Here is a 12,222-nt window from a genome sequence, read left to right on the forward strand (position 1 = left end):
ACTGTCATCTTTTTGTCATAATTTGTTAGTTTGATATGGCCAAACGTAGGCTATAGCAGTTTTAATCAACCAAGCTTTTGTTTAATAAAGTACATGGTCACTTTGGATTGTCACATTAAATTGGTGACTATGCTTTTCATATGGGTTCAAGTTGGTTCAAGTGGTTTTGTAACCTGTAACTAATTTGCTTCATTCAGCAGATTTTTTAAACAAAACAAAAATAATAATCAGCCTACAGTTTGGATGAAAGGACAAAATAATATTTTATTCACACAAAACAAAAGTTAAATAATTAAAAAAAAAGGTTACATAAAGGCACGTGAGCGGTTTGCTGCCATTTGTGGATTTCTGCAAAAGAAAAAAGTGCGGTGTGACTTTGCCCTGCTACAGCCTTAAGTAAAAAAGAAAATCTACTTCCACCATAGGACATTAGACAAATCACACACCAAACATAATACATACATAACAGAAGTCAAATAATTACAGAGACAATAATTATCCCAACAAGATATGCAAATAGTGGTGGCTCACCAGCTGAGACACCAGTTTTACATTTTCAGTCTACCATACAATAATTGTCCAAAAAGTCACAGGCCTACTGTACTGTCAATTGCCACTACTATGTCGTAAAACAAAGTTAAACTACTGTATATGACAGTGAGAATATCATCCAAAAATGGTCAAAGAAGAGTAACTGAAGAGCGCAGTCTAACTTTCAGGTCTGCAGTTAATATATTCACAAAAATATTATATTTGTTGACACATTGGAAAACTGTGTCTTCCTTGGCCTACTGGCCGCATGCACAAAATGACTGGCACTGATTGGTCCAGCGGTTTACGAGATTAGCTCCAGAATGACGCACACATACACACAAGAGAGAAAATAGCGACGATAAATTCATACCTTCTTGCAAATAAAATAAATTACATTGCCTTTTGATAAATTGATACATTCTTGCAAATAAAATAAATTACATTGCCTCTATTAAGACATTATACATAACTTATGATATAAATAATTGTTGCAAAACTGAATTATTTCATTTAGAATTATAAATAGCCAAGGGTTGGGCTGTAGGTAAAGCAATAGCCTGGGCCAGTGTAAACAGAGCGTGGTATAAAGTGCTGAGTCCCGTGCGCTGTGCAGATCGTATCTGTCCAGGCAGGTGCCATCATGGCAGCCCGGTGTTGACATTGGCATGGATGGGCAGACTGAAGTCATGCCACTTGTTTGGCAAATGCAGCACTGGTTGCCACGGTGATCCTGTGTGAAGTAGAGCAGAGCGGTGCTTGTCAAGCTTTTGAATTTCAAGAACGTTTTTGTATACAAATTTGTATCACTGGAACCTGAGTGTCACTGATTATATTAGAACCATCCATTTGTACTTTCTCAGAGTTACAGTCCCGTAAGGCAGTGATTCTCAAACATTTTCGTGTCAAGGACCCCCAAATTGATAAATATTTGGCCGCGGACCCCCATCTGACATTTTTTGGTGGCAGAGACCCCGGGAAGCAAGATTTGAGATACAAATGTGCACTTAAAAATATATATTCAAGGATTTGCACTAAGTATCATGATTTTGAAAAAAAAAAAGCAGAAAATATACACAGCACGAAGGGACAGCTATGAGCTTGTAGAGCTGCTATTTTTAAGCCAAGCCAACATATAAATGGATACAATTATTGTGATGCTAAGAACAACTTTGGGTTTTTACCCCCAACCCAACCCCAACCCCCACCCCCAAGAAGTAAATGAAAACATTTGAACACTCATCTTCTCTTTTCTCTAATGACTATCTAAAATATGAATGTTGTAAAAAAAAAACAAAGTTGTCCTTAAACTACATTTGCTGGGGACCCCCTGGAACCTCCCCCAAGGAACCCTGGCAAGGGTCCATTTTGGACCACGGCGTGGTAGAGAGAGGGTTAACAGACAACGCCGGGTTGAGTGACATCATCACCTCTCCTTTGCTCACAAACATTTTTGTTTTTTTCATAATGGCGGTGAAACCGGAGACTGAGCATGTCTTTCACACGCTACTTAAGACACGCAGACAAGAGAGGCTTTATTGTGAAAGAGGGGGGGGGGAATGCACCGAACGAACGAGTGGCCCCCCACTCTTAACCCAGTCTAAACACTTCCTGTGATGGGCGTGGCACAGTGTAATGGGAGCAATCCATGCCTCATTCATTTTATTGGTTTTATCCCTGTCTCTGGTAAGACTGAATTAAACACATGCATATCCCTTTGGGGAATGTACTGAAGAGCAGGGAGGGGTCTTCAACGTTTTCAGGCCAAGGACCCCTTAGCTGAGAGGGAGATAAAGCAGGGACCCCCACCCACTACATATTGTATAAAATTGTGTTGCAGATTTTCATCGACTTGTTTGACAGCAGTCTAAGTTGGATTCGTGTTAATGAGTTTTTCTCTTTTTCAGACATTTAGCCATACTTAAATCGTTGATGTTCTCCTCAGAATATAGGGATGTGAGGTTTCAGGTTGTTCATTTAAAAGCTGCTCTACAGTGTAGACTTGTCTGATATGTTTGATAATGTCACAATTCCACACTTTAATTAAAGATTTATGTAAACCACATTGACCACCATTGTATCCATATTTTGGGCAAATTTCCAAAATTCATCAGAATTTGTCAAAACTCCTTCACCATGAGCTTGTAGATGAGATATTTTCACAAAGAAAAGCTCCCCCCACCCCCATCCCCCTTACGTACTTACCTACCCCTCTTATGTGTTGTTGTTTTTTGGAGCTGTGTGAAACACAGGCTCCCTATACGTGGCTGTGTGGGTCTGTGTGTGTGTCTGTCTGTCTGTCTGTCTGTGTGTGTGTGTGTGTCTGTGTGTATGTAGCCTGAACTTCCTAAACTTCGGCACGCCACTAGTCCCACAGTTTTGCCACCAAACACTCGCGCCATATGTCAAATCGACCGGCTTACTCGGGAATCGTGGGCTATTACTTTTCTAAGAGAAAGGTTCTATAGTTTAATTGATATTAATTTATTAGTGAATTAATTTTCCCCATTGACTTAGAATGGGAATCGCAAAAACTCACATTCAATTATTTGTCTCTCGCAAACCACAGGGGCTACAGTTTCAGACTTGGAGAGGAGGTTCATAATGATTTCAAGGATTAAATAAAAAATTATTGTGTCATTTGGCCTCATGGTGGCGCTATAACACCCCACTTTACGTTTTGGCCTGTAACTCTTGAACCGTAGGTCGGAAAATTAAAACTATTTTTTCCCTGGATTCCTTGGGTCATGACGCATCTCCCCATATAGGCCACGCCCATTTGCGCCATGATAGATTTTCCGCCATCTTGAATTTTCTCCAAAACACACTTTTTGCTCCTTTTCCTACATATTTTCTTCAAATGAGCTTGTAGACTGTTGATAGAACACACACACACACACACACACACACACACACACACACACAGCTCCACTTCACACGGGTGTGATTTTTTATTACAATTGAACCCTGGGTATACTGTAGCTCTGAATTCCATCAGGGTGTTATGAACCACTCATCTTCAATGATTAGATTTGCATGGATGTTAAGCTGTCTGGCAGGTCTGGGGGAGCCACAATTCCAAGGAAATAATTGCATTTTTAACACGATACTTTGACCGTAAGCAAGGAAGCTCTATTATAAAAGTGTCAAATTGATTCTAGAGAGCGTTACATAAGCAGAGGAAAAAGGAAGTGTCCGGTCTTACCGGTGGCCAGAAGGGCCCCTCCCAGGCGCTGGTGGTCCGAGAGGCCAGAGGAGGAGGAAGAGGCGTGGTCCCACAGGTCCAGGGCTAGGGAGCAGTCCAGGAGCTCAGAACCACAGACGCTGTCAAACACCAGCTGTTGGGACCAGTTAGAACCAGGCTTCCCTTTCAGGGTAGGGGTCTTCTGTACCAACTCTCTGCCCCCGGAGAGAGTCAGACACCTTAAAAAAAAAAGGGGAAAAAAAGTAAAATGTATTTACAGTATAGCATATTGTGGTGGTACAGCCCGTCCAGGTACTCAGTCATTGTACCGTCTACAGTATATGGCCCTGGTCATTTTGCCTCCATGGTACTGGTTATTGTGTCTCCATTATCATGGTCAGCATCAAGTCAATATCATGGTCATGTAATGGTCAGAATCATGGTCAGTATCATGTCAGTATAAAAATGAAGAAAAAGCTGCACACTCATAGCCACAATGCAGGATAATTTATTAAAGGAATATCAACGTTTCAACCTGAACCTGTAGCCTTTTCTTAACTTTTAGACTGATTTACCCAGGTCAGCAGCAGCACCTCATCAATACTGGCGTGCACCCCTCTCCCTTCTGTTTGTTTACCTGCACCATGACAGTATCATGACAGGGCCATGGTACTCCCTATTCTGGGGTGAGAATCAACAGTCTACAAGCTCATAATGTGTCACAGAGCGACACGTTGTGAGCTTGTATATTCGGCGAAGATATTTTTGTGTAGAGGGGTAAAAGGAAGGGGGCCTAGTATACATCCCTGGGGGACAGTGAGGTTAAGGTAAGGTATACAGTAAAAGTTGCTAAATACTCACACTTGCAATGCATTCATATGCATTCATTCATATATACACACCAGAATACACAGTTACACATGACACACCTTGCAAGCGCACAAGTCTGACATCACTCTCACACACACGCACGCACACGCACGCACACACACACACACACACACACACACACACACACACACACACACACACACGCGCGCACGCACGCACACACACACACACACACACACACACACACACACACACACACGTATATTTACCCTTTCACGTAGATGCCCAGTCTAGTGTTTGCTTTAAAGGGAAGGTGTTTGGCCCCTTTGATAAGGACCGCCAGTTGACCGTTATCACGAGGCCCAGTGTCAACCCCTGTGAATAGTAAGACAATGTTGTTGTTCTATTTTACACAGACCAGAGTTCTTATGACGTCTGGTGATTTGGGCAAATAACCGTCAATGACAAGTCAATCTATTCAATCTATTTTGTGAACATAATTTCATCTTGTCTTCTTATAAAAATCTTATATTTGATGCTTGTGAGATCATCATCTTTTTAATCATATTTTATCATTATTATTATTATTATTATTAGTGGTAGGTACTAACCATGGCTTTGACAGACAGAGGAAGTCCCTCTCAAGAAACTGAACTTGATCCTGAGTTGCATTTCTCCTGTGATGTGCTCTACAGCACCATCTTCTGGACATTCAGGCTGCAGACACAAATAAATAATTGCAGTTGTCTTTTATGTCATGACTTTTGAATAAAGATTTATTAAACATTTTCTGTCTCTCACTGTCCACCTAAAAGGAAAAAAACGTTTAAATTATGAAAAGAAAGCTTTGGGCTTCTGAATCCAATGAGATTAATAACTTTGAAACACCTGCATTGAGAGACAGATGTAGTCGTCTGAAGATCAGACTCTCAGTGCAGCGGTTCCTTGTTCAAATCTCAGTCTTCCAATGTTATTCTAGTAAGTAGTGCTTTGTCAGTTTCAAGGTTAAAATACAAAAGAAGTACTCAAAAGCACCAAAGCAGACATGTATGGGGAGATGGTGTAGTGCTCTGAAGATCAGACTCTCAGTGCAGAGGTTCAACGTTCAAATCTCAGTCCTCCTACAGTACAATATAGGAGAACGTTGACATTTTCAAGGCTAAAATACAACAGAACTGAAAACCACCAGGAGATGCCTGCTGGGGGCCCAAAGGTGTCTTGGCTCAGTGGTGTGGTGCACTTGATTGGTTACCTCTGCTACAGACAGATTGCAGGTTCAAGGCCCATGCTGTCAAGGTATACAGAGTACCATTGGTGGAGTTCAACTGACTTTTTTTTTCATGCGATTGTCAATTCTTGGAATCCAGAAAAAAGTCTGCAATTTGTGTCTGGATGGTGTAATGGTCTATTTGCCTGATTTTAAATGCAGTCATTCCTAGTTCAAATCCCATGCCTCCTATTATTCAATGCTGGAGTTTCAATTAACTTTAATAACTGAAGGCAATCAGACAAAAGAAACTCTTGAAGAGTAGAGCATTGCAAAAAATAAACTGAGTTATTGTGTAGAGGTCTAATGTTCAGACTCTCAGAGCAGAGATTCCACGATCAAATCCCATGCATCATGGTAATTAATTACTGTTTTTGGCATCCCTACTATAGATAAGACAATATCACTGGTTTTCATGAGTTACTTAGGCTACCATCTAAACACTTTCAATCCAAACGCCATAATTCAATGTTGCACAAAGACAGCCTTACCCTCCCAGCTCCCCCTGACCCTTCTATTGTAAATATCTAGTGTATATATTTTTCTGCACTGTTTTATTATTCTTTTCTTATTATTATTATTATTTTTTTTGTTAATTTTTTTCTGACTATCTACTGCAAAGCACTGTGTTCTATCCGTCTGTCATTCAATGTTATACATACCTGCCAACCCTCCTGTTTTAGGAAGAAGTCTCCTGTTATTTGATCATGTCTCATGTTCCAGAATGTACCCCAAAACAGGAGATTTTCACCCTTTTTCATATTTGTAAGTAGCCTTAGAAGTAGTTTTTTTCTTTTTCTTACCATTTCTCATTTCACACTTTTTGTGTGATAAGTAGGCTAATGTGTCAAAGACCCACTGATATGCAGCCACGGCCATTATACTGTAGTTCCTTGGCTATTTGATATGGGGGGAGGGGGGGGGGGGTTATTTGGGGTTATTTTTGAGTCCCATCAAGGCGAAACGTCCGGAGGAAAAAAAAACTCATGCAAATGAGGTCCAGGTCAGCCTAGTAGAATCTCTCGATTACAGACAGATTGACCTCATTTGCATGAGTTTTTTTTCCCCTCCGGGTGTTTCGCCAGGTTTCGCCTTGATGGGACTCACTTTTCTCCGGGTGTTTCGCCTTGATGGGACTCACTTTAGAGATGAAACCACAAGCCAGTAGGCTACGTTTAAATGTGTATTAGTTGTCCCGGACATCAACCTTACTCTAAATGTTATGCTCTGACACCAATGATTTGCAACATCGTTCAACCATTATGGCAGTTACAAAGAATTGCTTTGGTGTTTACCTTAGAACAGTTTTGTTGCAAGGAGTTGCATGGCGAATCATTAGTGTAAAATTCAATAAAACACAGTAATATATATACAGTATATGTTAAGATTAAGTTCTTTGGGGAGGACCCTCAGACCCCGTTTAGGGAAACTCCCCCCTACCCCCTTAAAAAAAAATAGAAATAGAAATCTTATTGGTTCTGACATTCCAATGTTACCAACCCTGCATATGGTCTAGTGGACTGATGATTGGTCTCTCAGAGCAGCCAGGTTCAAATCCCAGATCGCCCATTGCTGATGTTCCATGTACAAATCTCAGTCCTCCTTGCTCTTTTACTTTGACATTTTCATGGGTAAAGTACAAAATAATTACTCAAAAGCACCTGATGTTCTTTAGATTGGAGATGGTATAGTGGTTTAAAGCTCAGACTTTAGGTGCAGAGGTTCTGTGTTCAAAACCCAGTCACCCTCCTAATTGCTGCTCTATTACTTGGATCTTTTCAAGGTTAAAATACAACATAAGTACTCAAAAGCACCAGAACACATTACAGCAAGAGATGGCCTAATGGTCTAATGTAAGAATTTTTTCAGTAAAATGTGTGTTGGACAGAGTTCTTTCAGATATAAGCCCCCACCTTTAGCTCTCAGGAAACAGGGGGTGGGACACCCCTCCACAATGGTCCTCCATGTACCTTGGGCATGGGACTTGAACCTGTCTGAAACCTGCCTGAAGCAGGGACAACCGATCAAGCGACAATACCATTGAGCCAAGGCACCTTTGGGCCCTCAACAGGTATCTCCTGGTGCTTTTGAGTTGTTCTCTTCTATTTTAGCCTTGAAAAGGTCAAAGCACTGCGGGAATGGATTTGAACATTTGACCTCTGCATTTAGAGTCTGATGTTTAAACCACTACACCATCTCCCACAGCAGGCTTTATCTAGTTATTTTGAATACTCCTTTTGTATTTTAACCTTGAAAAGTAACAACAATGATCTGTACGAGAACTTGGACGACTAGACACATTTTCCAGTGCTTTTGACTAAATCTTTTATATTTTAACCTTGAAAGAAATGTTAAAGTAAAACAGCAACGTAGGAGGAGTGAGATTTGAACACAGAAGCTTTCCATCGAGAGTCTAATCTTTAGACCACTACACCATATCTCAACATAGATAGTGTCTGGTGCTTTTGAGTTTGAGTAACTCTTTTGTATTTTAGCCTTGAAAAAGGTCCAAGTCATAAAGCACGGTAGGAGGACTGAGATTTTAACCTGGAACCTCAGCACTGAGAGGCTGATCTTTAGACCACTAGAGTAGACCATCTCTCATCAGAGGTATTAACTTTATTCTTAGTACGACTCGGATTAGAACATGGATCGTTTGAACTGAGAGTCCAATCACCAGTCCGCTAAACCATATGACAATACAGATATTTTGAGAAGTTCTTTTGTATTTTAATGTTGAAAATGTATTACAGCAATGTGGGAGGACTGAGATTTGAACATAGGACCTCCGCACTGGGAGTCAGCTCTCTATACAACTACACCATCTCTCACACAGGGTTGCCAATCCTCCTGAATCACCAGGACTCTCCCGAACTCCCCAAATTCACCAGAAAACAGGAAATTACATCTACTATGTCATATGCAAATGATGCGAAGATACAGAAGATACCTGTTCGCGCCATTCGTGCCGTACACAGATCTAGCTCTCTCTCTCAAATCAAGGCAAAACACCTGAAAAAAGTGAGTCCCATCAAGGCAGACCTCATGCAAATGAGGTCCAAGTCAGCCTAGAATCTTTCGATTACAGACAGATTGGCCTTCTAGAGGTCTGACTTGGTCCTCATTTGCATGAGTTTTTTTTTCCTCTGGGTGTTTTGCCTTGATGGGACTCACTTTTTTCTCCGGGTGTTTCACCTTGATGGGACTCACTTTTCTCCGGGTGTTTCGCCTTGATGGGACTCACTTTTCTCCGGGTGTTTCGTCTTGATGGGACTCACCTTTTTTCAGGTGTTTTGCCTTGATTTTGGGACTCACTTTTTTGGGGATTTTTTGGTATTTTGGGACGCACTTTTTTCTGGGTGTTTCGCCTTGATGGGACTCACTTATCTCCGGGTGTTTCGTCTTGATGGGACTCACCTTTTTCCAGGTGTTTCGCCTTGATTTTGGGACTCACTTTTTAGGGGATTTTGGGACTCACTTTTCTCCGGGTGTTTCGCCTTGATGGGACTCACTTTTCTCCGGGTGTTTCGCCTTGATGGGACTCACTTTAGAGATGAAACCACAAGCCAGTAGGCTACATTTGTTGTCCCGGACAACAGGTCAATTCTTGATGTTATGCCCTGACACCAATGATTTGCAACATCATGCAACCATTATGGCAGTTGCAAAGAGTTGCTTTGGTGCGATTGACCTTAGAACAGTTTTGTTGCAAGGAGTTGCATGGCGAATCATTAGTGTAAAATTCAATAAAACACAGAAATATATATATATTATATATATGTTAAGATTAAGTTCTTGGGGGAGGACCCTCAGTCCCCGTTTAGGGAAACTCCCCCCTACCCCCTTAAAAGAAATAGAAATCTTATTGGTTCTGACATTCCAAGGTTGCCAACTTGCATATGGTCTAGTGGACTGATGATTGGTCTCTCAGTTCAGAGCAGCCAGGTTCAAATCCCAGTTTACCCATAGGTTACTGTTATTTTACTTGGACCTTTTCAAGGTTCAAATACAAAAGAATTACTCAAGAGCACTCAAAAGTTAGTGAAAGATGGAGTAGTGGTCTAAAGATCAGCCTCTCATTGCTGATGTTCCATGTACAAATCTCAGTCCTCCTTGCTGTTTTACTTTGACATTTTCATGGGTAAAGTACAAAATAATTACTCAAAAGCACCTGATGTTCTTTAGGTTGGAGATGGGGTAGTGGTCTAAAGATCAGACTTTAGGTGCAGAGGTTCTGTGTTCAAAACCCAGTCACCCTAATAACTGCTGCTCTATTACTTGGATCTTTTCAAGGTTAAAATACAAAAGAAGTACTCAAAAGCACCAGAACACATTCACAGCAAGAGATGGCCTAATGGTCTAATGCTCAGACTCTCAGTCAAGAGGTTCCATGTTCAAATCCCACCCAACCTACAGTCCATCTCTGGAGTACATTAACCTTTTAAAGGACTCTTCCAGTGCGCTCAAGGCATGTTAGTGGGATTTTTCTTCTGTAAAATGTTTGTTGGACAGAGTTCTTTCAGATATAACCCCCCACCTTTAGCTCTAAGGAAACAGGGGGAGGGACACCCCTCCACAATGGTCCTCCGTGTACCTTGGGCATGGGACTTGAACCTGTCTGAAACCTGCCTGAAGCAGGGACAACCGATCAAGCGACCATACCATTGAGCCAAGGCACCTTTGGGCCCTCAACAGGTATCTCCTGGTGCTTTTGAGTTGTTCTCTTTTCTATTTTAGCCTTGAAAAGGTCAAAGCAGTACAGGGAGGGATTTGAACATAAGACCACTATATCTAGAGTCTGATGTTTTAACCACTACACCATCTCCCAGAGCAGGCTTTCTCCGGGGTTTTTAATACTTCTTTCGTATTTTAACCTTGAAAATTAACAACAATGATCTGTACGAGAACTTGGATTTGAAAATGAGACCTCTGAACTGAGGGTCTGATCTTTAGAGCAAATGCGTGGAAAATGCGTCTAGCATTTTTCAGTGCTTTTGACTAAATCTTTTATATTTTAACCTTGAAAGAAATGTTAAAGTAAAACAGCAACATAGGAGGAGTGAGATTTGAACACAGAAGCTCTACACTGAGAGTCTAATCTTTAGACCACTACACCATCTCTCAACATAAATGGCTTCTGGTGCTTTTAAATAATTCTTGTTGTATTTATTGTATTTTAGCCTTGAAAAGGGTCCAAGTCATAAAGCACCATAGGAGGACTGAGATTTGAACCTGGAACCTCAGCACTGAGAGGCTGATCTTTAGACCACTAGAGTAGACCATCTCTCATCAGAAGTATTAACTTTATTCCTAGTAGGACTCGGATTAGAACATGGATCCTTTGAACTGAGAGTCCAATCACCAGTCCGCTAAACCATATGACAATACAGATATTTTGAGAAGTTCTTTTGTATTTTAATGTTGAAAATGTATTACAGCAATGTGGGAGGACTGAGATTTGAACATGGGACCTCCGCACTGGGAGTCAGCTCTCTATACAACTACACCATCTCTCATACAGGGTTGCCAACCCTCCTGAATCACCATGACTCTCCCGAACTCCCCAAATTCACCAGAAAACAGGAAATTACATCTATATGTCATATGCAAATGATGCGAAGATACAGAAGATACCTGTTCGCGCCATTCGTGCCGTACCCAGATCTAGCTCTCTCTCTCAAATCAAGGCGAAACACCTGAAAAAAGTGAGTCCCATCAAGGCGGACCTCATGCAAATGAGGTCCAAGTAAGCCTAGAATCTCTCGATTACAGACAGATTGGCCTTCTAGAGGTCTGACTTGGACCTCATTTGCATGCTTTTCTCCGGGTGTTTCGCCTTGATGGGACTCTCTTTTCTCCGGGTGTTTCGTCTTGATGGGACTCACCTTTTTCCAGGTCACGTGCACAGAACTTTTTTTACATGAACTTTGGACCAATATCTAAAGATCTGTCAGATCGGATTTCTTTTTTAAATTGAAACATTCTCTTTTAATTCAATGAATATTGCAGTTTAATGCAAATTATTCTTCTGCCTCTAAAACATACATGCAAAGTCACATTTACATGATGAAATACTGTAGAGGGTTAGTCTAAATATCACTAAAACCAGTCTTACCCCAATTGGCCAAAGGGGGGCGCTATATCATTTTGAGCAGTTTGTGAAACACTAGAACCTGTTTTTACTCTGGGATTTTTTAGCAATTTGCATGAAACATTCTACACACAATCTAAGGACCTTTATCTAACGTGCCTATGAAGTGCACACAAAAAATAATAAAATAATAATAATAAATATAGCTGCAAGCAGCGATAAAGTGGCCAAAAACACCTCAAATCATGAACACAGCCTGCGATGTGCGTGAACTCTTGCAAGCACATTCCCACTAGGTCAAGGAACAGATGCCACATT

General features: G+C 41.0%; 1 protein-coding gene across 1 annotated transcript in view; it reads right to left on the reverse strand.

The window, feature by feature from the left end:
• Positions 1-320: 320 nt before the first annotated feature.
• Positions 321-12,222, reverse strand: part of sytl3 (synaptotagmin-like 3) — a 22,196-nt gene continuing 10,294 nt past the window's right edge. Inside the window, exons 12-15 of the mRNA XM_080743981.1 lie at positions 5,158-5,263; positions 4,816-4,921; positions 3,737-3,954; positions 321-1,264 (exon numbers count right to left, since the gene is read on the reverse strand). Coding sequence (XP_080600107.1) covers positions 1,173-1,264; positions 3,737-3,954; positions 4,816-4,921; positions 5,158-5,263 — 522 coding nt within the window. The 3' untranslated portion in view covers positions 321-1,172. The remainder of the gene's footprint in view (positions 1,265-3,736; positions 3,955-4,815; positions 4,922-5,157; positions 5,264-12,222) is intronic.

The sequence above is a fragment of the Nannobrachium achirus genome, assembly GCF_963921795.1.
Source record: "Nannobrachium achirus genome assembly, chromosome: 16".
Classification (NCBI taxonomy): domain Eukaryota; kingdom Metazoa; phylum Chordata; class Actinopteri; order Myctophiformes; family Myctophidae; genus Nannobrachium; species Nannobrachium achirus.